The following is an 18,354-nucleotide window of genomic DNA, read 5'->3' as shown; positions in this document are numbered from 1 at the left end:
ATGAAAATCACAAGTATATATAAGGCAGAGAAACACTTAATGGGCTCACCTTGTTAAACAGCTGTCTCTCGTTGAGCTCTACGAGAAGCGGTCTTTGTACACGTGTCTCGCAAACTACAATGTGTGTCCCACGTGTGTCACTGTAAACCGCTAGAGCCTCAGCGTGCGTTCCAGCAAATGGAACTGCACTATCTATCACGTGATGCCGGCTGTGCTGTGTATAGAAGCACTATGCAAGCGGCCATGTTGATGTCTGGAAAAAATTCCAATACACCAATGGAGGCCGTAAACATCAAAGTTGAGACAAAAAAGCTAACAGGTGGCCCATATAATGTTGCTCTAATAACATGAATAGATGTCAAAGCAAAAATAAAATGAAAATGATAAGAAACAAAAAACAAAACAAAACAAAAAACACAAATACAACATATACTGTGCATGAAGAAAAAATATATGTAGAGAAAGATAAAAAACTGAATGAAATAGCTGTGCATCACTGATTCAATGCCACAAGCAAGAATAAAACTATATTTACAAAAAACAAGAAAAATTAAGTTCTTCATTTAATCCTCCTGGAGCCAAACTTTTCAAATCATAATTCCATCTAGCCTCTCTTTGGAGAAGCATTTTCTCACGGTTGCCACCCCTTTTCAAAGGAGTAATGTGATCAATGGGCATGACTTTAAATCCAAGATGTTATGTTTCTTTTCTATAAAGTGTTTTGCAACTGGGGGCGTGTTTGAATCCATGACAGATAGAGCCTTTTTAATTGAGGATCTGTGTAAAGCTATTCTTTCTTTTAGCATCTGGATGGTCTTGCCAATATAGATCCGTTTACATGGGCAAATTATGGCATGAATAACGTATCTGCTTTCACAATTCAAACGAAATTTTATTTTGAAGGAGCAATTAGATAACGCGTCATGAAACTTGTCTCCTGTCATCATAAAAAGGCAATTTATGCATCCTCTGCAGCGAAAAGAAACCACGGTTAGCGACAACCAGTTTTTTTGGATACGAGGACCAACGTCAGAAGACGTGATGTCATCCTTAATATTATTGCTCCGCTTGAAGCAAAATAAAGGTGGTTCGCAGCTTCATTTACCCAAAACTGGGCCAATTTTAATGATATGCCAATTTTTCAAAAATGCACGTTTAATGATTTGTGACCCAATTGAGAAAGTGGATGTAAAAATGAAACGTTCAGCTACTGTGTCTTTCTTACTTTCCACTAGTAACTCATTTCTGTCCATATGTAAGCACTTGTTCATCGCATCATCTACATCCTTCTTCTCATAGCCCCGTTGCAAAAACTTATTACCCATGTCCATCAATGCTTGTGGCAAACTAGTTTGGTCGGAGGTAATTCTTGTAACCCATACCATTTGTGAAAATGGCAATCCTCTCTTGAGTGGAGCAGGGTGAAAGCTATCAGCTGCCAGCAGGGTGTTTCTGTCAGTCATTTTAGTGTAAACAGTAGAAACATAATTGCCTGTAGAGATGTTTACTGAAACATCAAGGAAACTAACTGTAGTCATACTGAAGTTTAATGTGAACTCAGGGCCTGATTCAGACCTGGTTGCAAGCGCTGAGCGCTCGCAACCGGGTCGATGGTGGCCAAGAGCGCATGCGCACGACGGAGCTGGGGTGACAGCACGCCCCCTTTGGTGGACGGGCTGGGGGGGTGGCTGCCCAAACGGAGGCATTCCCATGAGAACGCCTCCCATTTGGGGGCAGTTCACTGACATCACAAGTGATGCTGTGGGAGAGCTTTCGGCTCTGTTTGAGCCGAAAGCTCTCTGGGGCTTGCGGCCATGAGACCCTACCACAAGGGTCTTGTCACAAGCCAGATGGTCGCGATGGTCAAGACCATCACGACCATCATCCTGGCCGCTCGCATTAGCTGTGGGTGGCAACCCACAGCAATGCGAGCGGCCAGGAGGCCGCTCCATAAAAAAAAAAGACACCCTGATTCAGAGCGAGCGCTCTGTCAGAGTGTCCGGCTCTGAATCAGGGCCTTAATCTCTGCACTGATGTCATTTAACTCAAGAAAGAATATTAATAATGACTCTTGGCCACCTGTTCGTATTAGAAAGACGTCATCAATGTACCTTACGTAAAACGCAATAGGATTGGCTAATGGATGTTGCATGATGTGATGTTGTTCAAACACATACATGAAAAGGTTGGCATATGAAGGGGCCATATTAGACCCCATCGCCGTGCCATGGCGTTGTAAGAAAAACGTGTTGTCAAAAATAAAATAATTTTTATGAAGGATGACGTTTATTAATAAGAGCAGGTAATCGACTGGTGGACCCACATAGTGTTGACTAGTAGAGACCACTTGTCGAACAGCATCCATACCCATTGCATGTGGTATACTTGTATAAAGATTGACTATGTCTAAGGCAACCAAAATATGATCAGGGGTGGGTGGCGGCAGTGATTTTATTTTATTCAAAAAATCAGTGGTATCTTTGAGATAATATGTGGTATTCTGAACAACTGGCTGTAAAAGAAAATCCACATACTGAGACAGTGTTTGACATAAAGAGTCTCTTGAGGAAATTATTGGCCGACTGGGAGGGTTATGTAGAGTCTTGTGTATTTTAGGTAATATATAAATGCATGGCACAATCAGATGTGTTTGAGTCAAAGATAATGCTGTGGAGTCGTCAATCCAGGAATTATTCAATCCCATTGAGTAATGCCATCGATTTCTTTTTTATATCCCATGGTGGGATCTTGCAACAATTTTTGATAACATTGCTCATTGGACAATTGTCTATTGATCTCATTAACATATGCAGATTTATCCAAAATTACAACTCCCCCGCCTTTATCTGTGGGGCGGATAACAATGTTTTGATTATCTTTAAGACTCGTAACTGCATCAATTTGTTCTTTAGTCAAATTAGAGTAGGAGATTTTCTGATTCTTAAAAGAAGAATTGGTGTCTCTCTTTACCAACTGTATAAAGGTATCAATAAGATTATTATTGACATTGGGTATAAATGTACTCCTGGGTTTAAAAAGATTAACATGTTTATTGACTTCTGTTATTGATCCAAAGTGATATTTCAATTTAAGTTGTCAGTCAAAAGTTTTTTGTTTAAAAGTTTTGACAAAGGTTAAACCTTTGGACAATACTGATACCTCTGTAACAGATGGCTGGTAAGAGGACAAATTGTGGGTGGTCACCCACAGCTATGCGAGCTGCCTGGAGGCCGTTCTAAAACAAAAAAAGCCCGGCCCTGATTCAGAGCGACCGGGTCTGAATCAGGGCCACAATTCATATATATTGGCTACAAATATTAAATAAAACAAATATATAATCCACCAGCAAAGAAAAAATATATAGATGAACATATTACTGTATAAATAGGTTGCTGGACCTAATTCATACTATGAAATGCTTGAAGGTAATTTCTATCAATGAACTCTCAGTCTTTAAATTAACAAATGCTGTTTTAAATATATATGTGCTCGCTCCACAAATCCTTGTAAATATCTCCGATGGTATACAAATAAGTCCACATCTTGCTGGTGTGTACCAGAAGAAAAAAAGTATTTATATACAAAGCCGTATAAGGGTGATATACGATACCAGTAACAGTTCTCGAGACCTCTGTATTTCGATCATCTGAGACAAACTGTAGCCGGATTCCGGGGGAAAAAGGTGTACATGTTCTGCTGGCTCACAGTACCACTGTCTTTCCATCTCACGGATAAGCTGTATTTTGCCATCCCAGATTTATAATATGTGCGTTTTTATGAACTGTATACATTGTGTTTGTTTTAGATTTATATTACAAATTATTAAACCTTTTTAAATAATTGATGTTGGCATATCTGCACATAAATTGACATCTGACCACTCTTATTGCTCTGTTGTTACACAAAATATTTTTAGTGTCCACAAAAACAAGCCTAGATCTGTTGAAAGGGCCATGTTACATGCACTGTCCCCTATTTTACCAGCTTACCACTGTCACAAATCACGCTTTATACTGCAGCCACTAGGTCACTTACCTGGTTCCATGATCCATGATCTGACTCTGTGACAGTCTCCCTCCAGCTGCAGCTTCTTCTCACCTCTTTCAGTCTCCCCAGCTTCTATGTGTAGCATTCATTCCAGTGCTGGCTACTGGGCGCAGCCATGACAGTCTGTATTAGGTGATTGTTCAGCCACCAACAGGAGACCAGGTTGCTGTCACCTGATGCCTGCAGCCAATCCCTGCTTTCCCAGGGGTAAAAAGATTCTCCCTGCACACAGCACTTGCCAGTGCAATGTTGTCCAGCCCAGTAATCCTGCACTCCGTTTCCAACCCAGTAATCCTGCACCATCGGTTCCAGTCTGATCACTGTATCATTGGTTCCAATCTGATAACCAGCACCATCGGTTCCAGTCCGATAACCAGCGCCATCGGTTTCAGTCCGATATCTAATTCCATCTGTTCCAGTCCGATATCTGACTCCATCAGTTCTACTCTGTTGTCCTTAGCCTAGCTGCATGTTCTATTGGTGAAAGATGGTGGATTATTCCTTTTGATCCCCTGTGCAGATTTCCACCTTGCTGCACCACTGGCTCCTGTTATCCAGTTCCATCGCAGTGATCTTGCACTCTGTTGTCATTGGTTCCAGCCAGACACCCTGTATTATCAGTTCCAATCCGATATCCAGTACCATCGGTTTCAGTCCGATATCCTGTATTATCTATTCCAATCCAATAACCAGCACTATTGGTTCCAGTCCGAAACCTGATTCCATCGATTCCAGTACAATATCCTGTATTTTCGGTTCCAATCCGATAACCAACACCATTGGTTCAAGTATAAAAACCTGATTCCACCAGTTACAGTCCATTACCTGACTTCATCGGTCTCAATCCGGTCCTATTTCAGTGATCCTGCAATGTGGTCCCATTCTGGTATTCCAGCAATCCAGTTCCATTCCAGATATCCAGCATCTTGTTCCATTCTGGTGATCCAGTATTCTGGTCCAGAGCTATTCTGAGTTCCACATGATCCAGTGACCTATTGGTTCCAGTCTATCTGCATCTGTGTGCCCGAAGAACCTATCATCTGTTTCTGTCAAGACTCTGGCTGTTCCACCAGTGCATTCAGTTGCCAGCAGCCACGTCTTGCTTTCCAGTACATACAAGTGCATCTCACATACCTGTCCCAGTCCATAAGCAGAAAGTACTTAAGACCCTCCAGCTTACATCAATAACCTCTTACTCCATTCCAGCCCGAGTCTCAAATCTGCTTCCACAAACAAATTCAAGCACAAGCATGAGAACCACAGACCAATATCAGACTATTAAGTTCCATTCCTCCTGTGGACTCCAACCACAGCTATTACTATTCTTTGCTACCACCGTGCAACTATCTAGTATCTGTCCCAGAAAGACTATCCCCACAAAGAAGAAGGTAAATGTTATCCTGGAACCCGTCATGCACAGTAGCGGGTAGCACTCAAACTCTTCAGACTCCTGTAGCACTTCATCAAAAGGTGACATGGATGCTATGCCTGGAGTGTAACCTAATGTTGCACCAAATTTCACCAGTCACTAGGTCACAGCCTGAGTAAGCACTGTGATCCACCCCATCCTTGACTGGCTGTAAAATTAGCTTCTGCATATACTCAAAAGCTCAGAATGCTGCCCTATCGGAGAAAAACTCAGATCACGGCAGTTATTAATTGAGCTGGCCCAGCCTGGCTCAGGGAAGGAGGGCTGGAGGCTCTGGTAAGCTACTGAAGGAAGCGCAGGGCATGGCCATGTGCCAGCCCAGCAGGAACTCTCCTATGCTCCCGGTGGCCTAATCTGCGCAGTTTATGCTATAATGAGAAAACCAGTTTTAAACTAGTAAGCCCAGGATGTAAATCTTTAGAAAGTAGGGAACCCAAAAATAAAATGGGGTCCCCATCCCAAGGATCTAAAAGCACAGATCTGACCAGTTTGGGGATGGTTTTACATTGTGGCAGAGGGACCCCATGCTGTGTAAGCTCCTCAGCTGGTTCAGCTCAGTGCTGGTTGCTAAAAAAGCAGAAGGACCCCACGTTGGTTTTTCGCCTGATTTTACGTTGCTTTGGGCTTTAGTAAATCTGTGATTTGAAAAATCACAGGCATATCACAAAACAAACACCAAATCCACCTTTAGTAATTATCTCCCATAGTGTTATAGGAATAGATTCTCATAAATATTTATGGATCTGACACCAAAAAGTATATTGTGGATTTTATTGTCTGAGCAAACTTGAAATCAGGGGCAAATGCAGTATTTAGAGAGAGGGATTTCCAAATTTTTAGAGTGAGTGTGGACAGTCAATTAAGAGGGCATAATTAGCACTTAACTAGCTGTAATATGCATGATACAAATTGCAGTTTATGTCATAATTCCAACATACACAAGGCCAGCGATGTCAGTAAGCCATTATATGCAGCAGTGGGGCCATCCTGCCTGTGTTGAATGTTTTTATTTGAAATGTAGCCATGATTCCAGAGCAGTGGAGCAAGTCCAGGAGTCTGGGGGAGAGGTAGAAGAACCTAGCTTCAGCTCTGGACATATATGTACACAATGGATAGTTTATGTTATACAGTATTAATAATTAACCCTATAGATGGTCTATAGCAGTGCACCCCTAACAGTGCATGTTTTTCAGATCTCCTAGTTGGTACACAGTTGTATTCATTACTTAATGACACATTTTAAAAGATCCACGGGTATACTAATTATTTTATTTGTGATACTGAAGTGATCTATAAAACATGCAGCACTAGTAAAACTGTATTATATAATATTGCTTTAGTGGTCATGGTCTGAACTTGGGAGTGGGGGGGGTTGTCTATAGATATCACATATGTTGCCCAGTCATTCATTTCAAAATGACGGGATCCTTATTAATGAGGTGAAACATTTTATTATTGATTTAAATTAACATATTTAAAGTACAAACAAATCATGTTTTCTGTAGTAGTGTAGCTACAGGATATTAAGCAGAAATTATCATTTTCATTTTTGTGGCTTGAAACTTTGCAGGTGGTTGGTGAGTCGAAACAAAAATAAAGATTTGTTCAGTTGTGAGGCTGGACCATGACTCTTGTAGACTTGTAGCTAATCAATTAATGAAATCATATGAGTAATATTTCTGATTCTGACCAAACGCAAAGCAATACATCTTAATATACTACAAGTAGCTCAGACACAATAACGTGTTGAATGCACAGCAAGCACATATATGAAATACCTGTCTGAAGTTCAGTGCATCCAAGAAAATAGAATCCCTTAGGAAAACCACTGATTTACATGGCATGTTGATCCCTAGAGCAAGTGAACTGGTGGCTGTAACAACCTGAGAAGGAAAAAAACGAAGTGTAATAGAAATTGTTAAACATTTATATCTTGTGGCTACCAGAAGATTGCAGCACTCACTAGTTTAGCAGATGTAATATGTATAATATATTTATTGTTGTAATCAGTTTGTATTGTTTTAATTTTGCAACTTATAATTATCTCCACATTACATCTATCAGACTCACAATGTTATGGTTGCCTCTTATGTTTGCTGATGATTTATGCTCAAGCTCTTTCTCCTGAGACCCAAAGAATATTTAGAATAGAACAGCAAAGCTGTGGTAACATTTTACACAATCCCACATGTTTGATGGAACTTTGTAGTGGTGCAACTTTCACGTTTCATTGGTACCTCCCATCCTATGGATTGGCCATTTTCACAGTATTTCATTGTATATGTAATTCACAATACTGTACAGTATCAATTAGAAATTAAGATGGTACAATGATGTTTAAATCATTCTGCTGTATGGTGTGGTTGGGTTAACAGTAGGAACAATTAAGGTGAAACAGGCAGATTGTCATGGGAAAGGAGGTGAGTATTCAATGAACAGTTTAAAATGTTCCTGATCTTTTATATTTATATCTTGCTTTAGATAATAAAGGTATGTTTTCTTGCCCCACTCATTGTTCTATTTGTATAACAATGATTAAATAGGCTGATGTTCAATTTTCTACTTGTCTAAACTAATTCAACCTACTGAATAATACATATCCTATTTTTGTTTTACTATAGTAAAAAGTAATGTTTAAGATGATAGTGGATACCAAATATGAATACTGTATTTGAAATTTATTCTTGGTCATATTATAACGTACTGTATATGTATGTATTTAATTATTATTATGACCTTATTTTGTTTTTATTGTTGTAAATGTAAAACTGTTAATTACAATGAATAGACAAGACTTCACTGCTAGAAATTACATTTGCTGTAAATTATGGATATATTTCACTATAAAAGTGTGGGCCACACCGAGTAACACCATCCAAGGGGGTGACACCAAAATAGCAGAGCTGTTCTGCTATTTTCGTGTGAACCCCTCAGATGGTTTCATCCACACTGTGCTGTGAGGGGCTGGGGGCTTCCCAAGAGCTCTCGGAGCAGCATGACAATGAGGGCATGACTCATGGCCATGCCCCCAAAACAGGACAGATCATTGGATGTGGCCTCGTTGGGGAAGAGTCCATGCCTCCTTTTGTGGGGACCACGGGGTATCACCACCAATTATGATGCCTCAGGTTGTAAAAGAGTTCTTACATTTAATGATAACAGCAGTCAATATATATATATATATATATATAATATATATATATATATATATATATATATATTATGGGTGTGCACCGGCCACTTTTCGTGTTTTGGATTTGGTTCCGGATCTTTCTTCGTGTTTTGGATCTGTATTGGTTTTGCCAAAACCACCCTTCCGTGTTTTGAGTTCTGGGTTTTGTGTTTTGGATCTGTATTTTTTTGAAAAAAAGCATAAAAACAGCTAAAATCACAGAATTTGTGGGTTTTTCTGCGCCTATGCCATTATTAACCTCAATAACATTAATTTCCACTCATTTCCAGTCTATTCTGAACACCTCACACCATTGTTTGTAGTCCAAAAGGTTGCACCGAGGTAGCTGGATGACTATGCTAAGCGACACGAGTGAACGGAACAAACACGTGGCCCATCTAGGAGTGACACTGCAGTGGCACACAGGATGGCAGTTTGAAAAACTAGGTCCCAAACAGTACATAATGCAAAGAAAAAAATGAGCTGCAAGATGGAATTGTCCTTGGGCCCTTCCACCCATCCTTATGTTGTATAAACAGGACATGCACACTTTAACAAACAAATCATTTCAGCGCTAGGGTCGGCCACACAACTGTGGCTGAAATGATTCTTTCGTTTGGGCCCCCGCAAAACAAGCTGGCAATTAATCTGTCCCTGCACAAACTGGCTCGACGGAGGCAAGATGTCGTCCTCATCCTTCTCATCCACCGATTCTTCACCCTCTTCAGTGTTGTGTACATCCTCATCCTCACAGAGTATTAATTTGTCCCCGCTGGAATCCACCACCACAGGTCCCTCTGTACGTTCTGGAGACTGGTCTCCCTGGAAGAGTTGATAATTCATTTTTATGAACATCATCTTCTCCACATTTTGTGGAAGCAACCTCCTACGCCTTTCGCTGACAAGGTTCCCGGCTGCACTAAACACTCTTTCGGAGTACACACTGGAGGAAGGGCAACTCAAGTAAAATAGAGCCAGTTTGTACAGGGGCCTCCAAATTGCCTCTTTTTCCTGCCAGTACAGGTACAGACTGTCTGACATCCCTACTTGGATGCTGTCACCAATGTAATCCTCCACCATTCTGTTAGTGGTGACAGTATCATATGCAGTGACAGTAGACATGTCAGAAATTGTTGGCACGTCCTTCAGTCCGGACCAGATGTCCAAACCGGCCCTTGACTTATGACACAGGCGCACGCTTGGCGCTGCTACTGTGTTGATGCACGTGCGGCTACAGCACACAAGTCACAAACACAGACATTTTTTATTTTTTTATTTTTTTGAGCACTTTGGGGTTATACCGCCCTTCAACAGACGAGCCAGCTGGCCCTTGATTTATGACACAGGTGCACGCTTGGCGCTGCTACTTAGTTGATGCACGTGCGGCTACAGCACACAATTCACAACACAGAAAAGAAGAATTTTTTATTTTTGTTGGAGGGCACTTTGGGGATTACACCACCCTTTAACAGACTTATGAGACACAGGCGCACGCTTGGCGCTGCTCCTTTGTTGATGCACATGCGGCTACTGTGCATACATTTTGCACACAAACACAGAAAAAAAAGAAGAATTGTTTATTTTTTGTGGAGCGCACTTTGGGGGTTACACCACTCTTTAACAGACAGGCGCACGCTTGACGCTGCTCCTTTGTGAATGCAGGTGCAGCTACAGTGCACACAATTCACAAAGACTGAAAACATTTTATTTTTTATTTTTTGTGGAGCGCACTTTGGGGATTACACCACCCTTTAACAGACAGACGCACGCTTGGCGCTGCTGCTTTGAGGATGCATGTACAGTGCACACAATTCACAAACACAGAAGAAAATGTTTTATTTTTGTTGGAGTGCACTTTGGGGGTTACACCACCCTTTAACAGACAGACACACGCTTGGCGCTGCTACTTTGAGGATGCACATACAGTGTACACAATTCACAAACACAGAAGAAAATGTTTCATTTTTGTTGGAGCGCACATTGGGGATTACACCACCCTTTAACGGACGAGCCAGCCGGCCCTTTATTTATGACACAGGCGCACGCTTGGCGCTACTTTGTTGATGCACGTGCGGCTACTGTGCACACAATTCACAAACACAGAAAAAAAAAATGTTTTTTTGCACTTTGGGGGAGCACCCCTGATGGACAAAGCGCCCCCTGGACAACACTACAGCACCCCTTTAGGACTGGGACACTGCACAACACAGCCCAGCCTGCCCCTATAGACTTTGGAGTGGACACAGCCCCTATGGACAACTGGCTGCACAACACAGCCCAGCCAGCCCCTATGGACAACAAACTGCACAACACAGCCCAGCCAGCCCCTATGGACTTTAGAGGAGTGGACACAGCCCCTATGGACAACAGCAGCACAGCACTACACTACACAGCCCAGCCAGCCCTAACTCCCACCCCCCCTCTTCACTGTCCACAGCCGAGTGAGAAAATGGCGCTGACGCGGGTACCTTTTATAGGATCCAAAACCCGTGAGATCCGACAGCGTGATGGTGACGTTTTGCCTCGATTTCAGATCCGAGTCAGGAGGGAAAAGTCGAGCCTGAGTCGAATACGACACGGATCGGTGGGGCTCGGGGGGGTTCGGATTTCAGAAATCCGAACCCGCTCACCCCTAATATATATATATATCTAATATAAAATCATTTGTTTGTATGTATGTTCCTGATAAACTCGAGAACTAGTGAACTGATTTTGATCAGGTTTTCACTGAAATGTTTCGAGATCCTCTGAGTAACATAGGCTATGAATCATCTCGCTATCATGCTAATTGGCCACACACACACACACTGGTTTATTTTGGTGGAAATTTCACCAGCCTAGGAGAAAGCCTTCACATGGCTGTGACAGTGCTGCGGGGAAAAGGCGTCCACGACTTCCACCTTTGCCTTATGCTTGTACGCAGGGCTACTTTTCAGGTGGAGCGGCCTGGACCTCCGTTCCTGAAGCTCCTTTTGAAAAATGCTGTCATCAGAAACTGCATTCTGGAGCCCGCCTGTCAGTGGCACTGGCAGCAGTGTAGATTGGCGCCAACCTTGACCTGGTTGCAGTCGCGGACCAGCAGCCATCCAGTAACAGTCTTGATGCCGGTCGCGAGCCAATCACAGCTCGTGGACCTGCAGCCAATCAGGAGCTGCAGGTCTTCTTCTGAACCCATGTTCAGAAGAAGGAACCTTTCTTGACTTTCTTGAGTCAATGGTGGAAGTCCAGCCATCATTTCATGGTGGGCTTCCGAAGTTCATCCCTACTCTCTACCTCCTAGAAAATAATAGTTTATATACCTGAAAATAGTCAGTTGATCACAGAAGCATACGTGACAAATGGCAGATGGCATTTCATGGAAAGTTGCTATTCTGCACTATTGTAATTTCCGACTCGCAATTCCGTTTTTTTGACCCACCCTATTGAACAAGGGAGTAGTGCTGGAGGGGTGATGGGCGATGGAGCTACTAGCCAGGTAAGAACAGGGGCCAGGCAGAAAGAGGGACTAGTGTTGGAGAGGTGGAAGGGGAAGGTGGTATCACCATAATACCTATTTCATGTTGATCTGGTATTTTCCATGAATTTTAGGTGGTTCTTGCTTTTTCAATGCATTTTATGTGGATCTGGCTTTTTCAGTGCATTGTATGTGGATCTGGCATTGTCAAAGTTATGAGGCTTGATGTGGCTTTCCCTTTATATTTAGTAGAGATTCTGGTCGTGTGTGTGTGTGTGTGTGTGTGTGTGTGTGTGTGTGTGTGTGTGTGTGTGTGTGTGTGTGTGTGAATTTACAGCAGTTTTCTTATATTTTATTTCTGTATTTGTAATTATTTTTACTGATTTGATAGATTGACATGTTATGAAAACACCCACTCCCACAGCCCAAACTTTGACAATTTTCTTTTTAAATTGGCTACACACCAATTTATACCCCACCCATAATGTAGCTCCACCCACATCTGCCCCTTTCCCCAAACACCACCACAACCACAAGGGTACCCAACCCTATTTTTCTACAAAAATAGCATTGGTTGTATGTATATATCTACGGGTTTTCACTGAAATGTTCTTTAAGATCCCCTGAGTAACATCGGCTACGAATCAGCTCGCTATAATTTTAATTTGCTACACAAACCACACATATACACACACCACACACATATACATAAACCACACAGATATACACACACCACTCACATATCACACACACATATGTATGTGTGTATATATATTAGGGATGAGCGGGTTCGGATTTACTCGTATTTACTCGGTTTTACTCGGTTCTCAGCATGGCATTTTATTGGCTATTGGCTATCACGTGTTTTGGATAGCCAATAAAATAAATCCGAACTTGCGGTAAAGTGGCGATAAGAACCGACTAAATCCGAACCCGCTCACCCCTAATATATATATATATATATATATATATATATATATATATATATAATTGTTTATTAGTATTTATGTATGCAATAAACTCGAACTACTGAACCGATTTTGATAGGGTTTTCAATTAAATGCTCTTTGAGATCCTCTGAGTAACATAGGCTGTACAAATACACACCAATCATTTCTCCTCATCAGGAAGCCATTACAGGGATAACATTTCAAGAAAAACATTATGAAATACATTTTTAACAATTCTAATGGAAAACGATGTGGGTGAGGTAAGGAATGTGTATTGGTAGACTAAATTTTCAAATTGATATGTAGTATCAAAGGTTCTAACTGTGTGGAGTTTGTATATTATCCCCGTGCTTGCTTTGGTTCCTCCGGGTACGCCGGTTCCATCCACACTCCTAGTGTGTATGTTTGTGAGCATGTAGTAGAGAATATAGATTGTAAGCTCCACTGGACAGGGACTGACGTAAATGGGCAAATATTCTCTATAAAGTGCTGTGGAATATGGTCCTGATTCAGAGGCGTTCGCTATTTGCGAGCGCTCTCTCTGAATCAGGGTGGATTTTTTAAATAAAAAATCCACCTCCAGGCCGCTCGCATAGCTGTGGGTGACCACCCACAGCTTGTGCGGGTGGCCTGGAGATGGTCGCGATTATCGCGACCATCGGGCTTGTGACGAGACCCTTGTGGTAGGGTCTCGTCCACCACAAGCCCCAGTGAACTTCCTGCTCTAATAGAGCATGAAGTTCACTACTGAAATCATGTGTGATGTCAGTAGGGCCGCCCACAAATGGCAGGCGTTCCTTCGGGAACGCCTCCGTTTGTGCAGCCACCCCCCGAACCCGCCTACAAAACGGGGCGAACTGTCGATCACTCCGGGGCTCGCGCAGTGCGCACGCCGCACATGCGCACTGCCCGACCATCGACCTGCTTGTGAGCGCTATGCGCTCGCAAGCGGGTCTGAATCAGGTCCTATGTGTTCCCTATATAAATAACTGGTAATAAAACTAGATAAAAATAATAAAGTACAGTATGGTAAGTGAGTGACTGATTGAGGTTGTTAGTCACTTACTCTGTCATCACAAATCGTGAATGCACACCAGGGCCGGATTAACCATGGGGCAGGTGGAGCTGCAGCTCCAGGCCGCCCATAGGCCCACAGCGTCTGCAGTCTATACTGCTGTAGACAGGAATACATTTCTTCTTGTTACAACCTGCCTCACTGGCGCTGCAATTAAGGCCCCGCCCCCTGAAACCAGGGCGGCCCTCCCCCTCCGGACCGGTCCGCTCTGTCCGCAGTTCAAACGCCAGACATCACACAAAGCGGTGCAGTGGCTTCACTAGCCTCACTGTGCCGCGTCTCTGCGCCTCCATGTGATGTCACCCCGACCAATGCAGCATAAACACTGCCACCTAGCAGGAGCTCAGACTCAGCTCTGTGAAAGCTGCCTGGCCCCGACCAACCGGGTGAATGATCCTTCCTGACTATAGTGTGCAGCACTACAGTCCTGCAGTAAGGTGTCACTTCCTGGCAAGCTGCTACTGACTGATCTCTACGACTTGGTATGAAAGCACTTACATTTGGTGGACATTGTGGTCTGTATGAAAAAAAATAAAATAAAAAACAAATATATATATATATATATATATATATAGTTGTGTGTATATATATTTATATATTGGTTTAAATGCCCAGTCACCTCAGTTTCCAACCCCCAAGCCCTCTCCCCCCTCCCTTGCTCTGCTCCACTCCATCTTTTCTTTGACAGGTCCCACACCTCTCTGCTGTCCTCCTCTTCCACCCATACCCGTAGTGGTCATGTACCGCCTCCCCCACCCCATCACGGTTCCGTCTTAACACCCCCTCCCCCCGCCACAACCATACTTAGCCTGGCAGCCCATCTCCCTCGCAGTGTGTGTGTTTATTTTTAGAGATTTGTGGTCGTGTATGTATGTGTTTGTGTGTATATATATATATATATATATATATATATATATTCCATAGACAAAAAACCTTACGGTTTCACATGTCCCATTGAGGCTGCTTAGACATGGTCAGAAAATTCACAAAACCTATTGAATTTCTGCCACTCAAACGCCAAAAAGAAATGAAATTACAATAATTAAGGCTCACGCCTTAATGGACGTGTTCCTTGCGTAATACAGATATGGTAAGTCATGACACCCTGTGGTTAACTGTAGATTCAGCACTCTCACAGAGTGAGATTGCTGTCACTCAAAAAATGGTGGAGCTGCTAATTCACAGAATTGTGTGCTCATTGGAATACACACATGCCGTCTATGCAACTGAGGTCTGAGCAGTTATGTGGCTCCCACATCCCACTCAGTGCCCACAATCTTCCCATTCAGTCACCACAAAAAATTCACTGAGTTCCAACATCCTTCTCACTCCATACATCCATCTCATTCATTATACATATTCAGCTTCCCAGTTGCTAAAACTATCATACTCTGGGCCTGATTCAGAGCCGCTCGTAAGCAGCCGCTCGTTCGTTCCGAGCGATGTTCGCCCAACTGCACATGCATACGGATTGTAATACGCATGCGTGAACCAGTCAGTGCGGCCGAAAATCGTGTGCTCGCTAAATAGCGAATGCCTTCTATTTTGAGTGACAGGATGAGGCGTTTGTGGGTGGTAACAGGGGAAGGTGCTTGAAAACGGGGAGTGGAGATCCGAACGCAGGCGTGCCAAACGGTCAAAACGGGCGTTGTAAGGGTGTGCATAATTACTAAAGCAGCGTCATCGACCACGTCACTTGGTTGTTTTATAGTCAGAACTGCTCGCATGATTGTGGTAGGAAAAACCAACCACAAGAATAGCGAGCAGTTCATACGCCGTCCGATGTACTCGATTAATCTAATAAATAGCGGACATGACGTATGATGCGAGCGGCCAGGGGGCGTTTTTTTCAAAATTACGTTCGCATGTTTTGTTTGCTCATTCAGACATAGAGGCGTGAACAGACCACAAAGAGCTAACGGTTAATTTACATAGCCAGCCCCTTTTTCTGGACGAGCGAGCGCAAATAGCGTCCGGCTATGAATCAGGCCCTCTGTCTATACATGTACACTATCTTCGCCTCCATGCTGCTATAACTTCCCCAATCCCTACAGCTGTTTGTTCTCCCAACTGTGCTAGTCTGCATGCCCCGATCCACACCAATTTGTCTTTCCTCATGTGCACCGCACTGTGGGCCTGATTCAGAGCTGAACGCTCTGACCAGAGCGCTCGCTCTGAATCAGGGCCGTCCTATTTAAATGTGGAGCGGCCTTTTGGACGCTAACATAGCTGTGGGTTACCACCCACAGCTTATGCGAGCATCCATGATGATGGTCGCGATGGTCAAAGACCATCGCGACTATCGGGCTTGCGACTAGACCCTGCGGTAGGGTCTCGCTGCCGCAAGCCCTGGAGTGATTTTGGCTCTATCAGAGCCAAAATCACTCCCACTGACATCATTACTGATGTCAGTGGGGCCGGACTCAGACGGTAGGCGTTCCCATGGGAACGCCTCCATCTGGCAGCCACACCATACGGCGCGCCCACCAAAGGGGGCGTGCTGTCAGTCACCAGCGACAGCACGCCCCCTTTGGTGCGAGACCCCGAGCGACGTATTCCTTGCCTCTCGCCGGGTCTTGCGCATGCGCCCAACATCGACCTGCTTTGGAGCGTCCTTCGCTCGTGAGCGGGTCTGAATGACCCTCTGTCTTCCTGCATCTGTGCTACTGTTTCCTTCCATCTGCACCACTGCCTTGTGTCACTCTATCTTCCCCTCATCGTTGACACTCTGTCTTTCTCCATCTTCACCACTCTGTCCCCCCCAACCGTGCCACCCTGTCTTTCCCCTCCCACCCGCACCACTCTGTCTTCCCCAATCCCTATTGTTGTGTGTTCTCCTATTGTGCTAGTCTGTATTCCTCATCCACACCAATCTGTCTTTACCCATCTGCGCTGCTCTATCTTCCCACATCCATGCTTCTCTGTATTCCCCATTCATGTTGCTCTGTTCCCCCAAACCATGCCAATCTGTCTCCCCCCCCATGTGCACCACTGTTTTCAACCCATCTGCATCACTTTGGCTTGCCCCCATCTGTACTAATTAATCTTCCCCTCTGCTTGCCTTTCTGTCTGCCCAATCCACAATGTCCTATCTTCTCCCCCCATCCACCATACTCTGATCTCATCTGTGCAGCTCTATATTCTGCTCAGACCTCAGTTGCATAGACTGCATGTGTGTATTCCAATGAACACACAATTCTGTGAATTAGCAGCTCCACCATTTTGTAAATGACACCAATGTCACTCTGTGAGAGTGCTGAATCTGCAGTTAACCACAGGGTGTCATGGCATATCATATCTGTATTATGTAAGGAACACATCCATTAAGGTGTCAGCCCTAATGATCGTAATTTCCTTTCCTTTTTGGGAGTTTGGGTGTCAGAAATTCAATAGGTTTTGTGAATTTTCAGATCATGTCTAAGCAACTTTAATGGGACATGTGAAACCATAAGGTTTTTTGTCTATGGAATTTCATAGCAAACCGGGCCACCTGCATTGGAGAAGGGCAACAAAATGGTACACTAATGCAGGTGGAAGAGGAGCCAGCACACAGGAGTTGGTTTGGGAGGTGCAGAGTGTGAGACAGCTACAGGGGAAGGATGTAGGTGCGCGGGGTAGCGGCAGCAGCAGTGGTGCAGAGCAGTGCAGTGCAAAGGGGGCATCAGTGGGTGACAGAGGGCTCACTGGTAGTGCGCATGCACCTGAGAAAATAAAATCAATAAGTCACAGATGCACGAACGCAGCAGTGAGATCCATCTATTTTAAAAATTAAATGTGTAAAAAAAAAAGTTGCCCCCCCCTCAAGCACAACCAGCACCAAGCTTTTAACAGCCAGTCCTGGTTGTGTTTAAACACAGGGGAAAAATGATGTAGGGGTCAGCACAACCAGCACTGGGCTTTGAGCCAGCCCTGGTTCTGAAAATACAGGGGGAAAAATTGCGTAGGGTCCCCTGTATTTACCAGAACCAGCACCGGACTCTTTTTAGTGGGGGGGGTGATGCCACAGCCAGGGGAGCCCTTTCACCAGGCCCCCCAGCCAAACCATCACCCCTGACCACTAAACAGCCCAGGCTGGGGATCCCTGGGGAGCTGGGGACCCCCCATAATGGGGTCCCCCTCTCCAGGGCACACCAGGCTGGGCAGTGGGTGCCGGGTTGATTGTGTTGTGTGGTGCATATGAAAATATAAATATTGTCTTTTGCAGTAGTACTACAGGTCCCAGCAGGC

The 18,354-nt window shown here is 43.9% G+C and overlaps 1 protein-coding gene across 1 annotated transcript in view; it reads right to left on the bottom strand.

Moving 5' to 3' along the window:
• DDX60 (DExD/H-box helicase 60) overlaps positions 1–18,354 on the bottom strand; it is a 379,348-nt gene that overhangs the window by 78,855 nt on the left and 282,139 nt on the right. Inside the window, exon 30 of the mRNA XM_088450288.1 lies at positions 7,255–7,359. Within this exon, the coding sequence (XP_088306414.1) occupies positions 7,255–7,359 (105 nt within the window). The remainder of the gene's footprint in view (positions 1–7,254; positions 7,360–18,354) is intronic.

Source organism: Taudactylus pleione, unplaced genomic scaffold (genome assembly GCF_031769625.1).
Source record: "Taudactylus pleione unplaced genomic scaffold, aTauple2 ptg000513l, whole genome shotgun sequence".
Lineage (NCBI taxonomy): Eukaryota > Metazoa > Chordata > Amphibia > Anura > Myobatrachidae > Taudactylus > Taudactylus pleione.
Note: the sequence above shows the minus strand (reverse complement) of the source record. Positions and strands in the feature narration are given on the sequence as shown.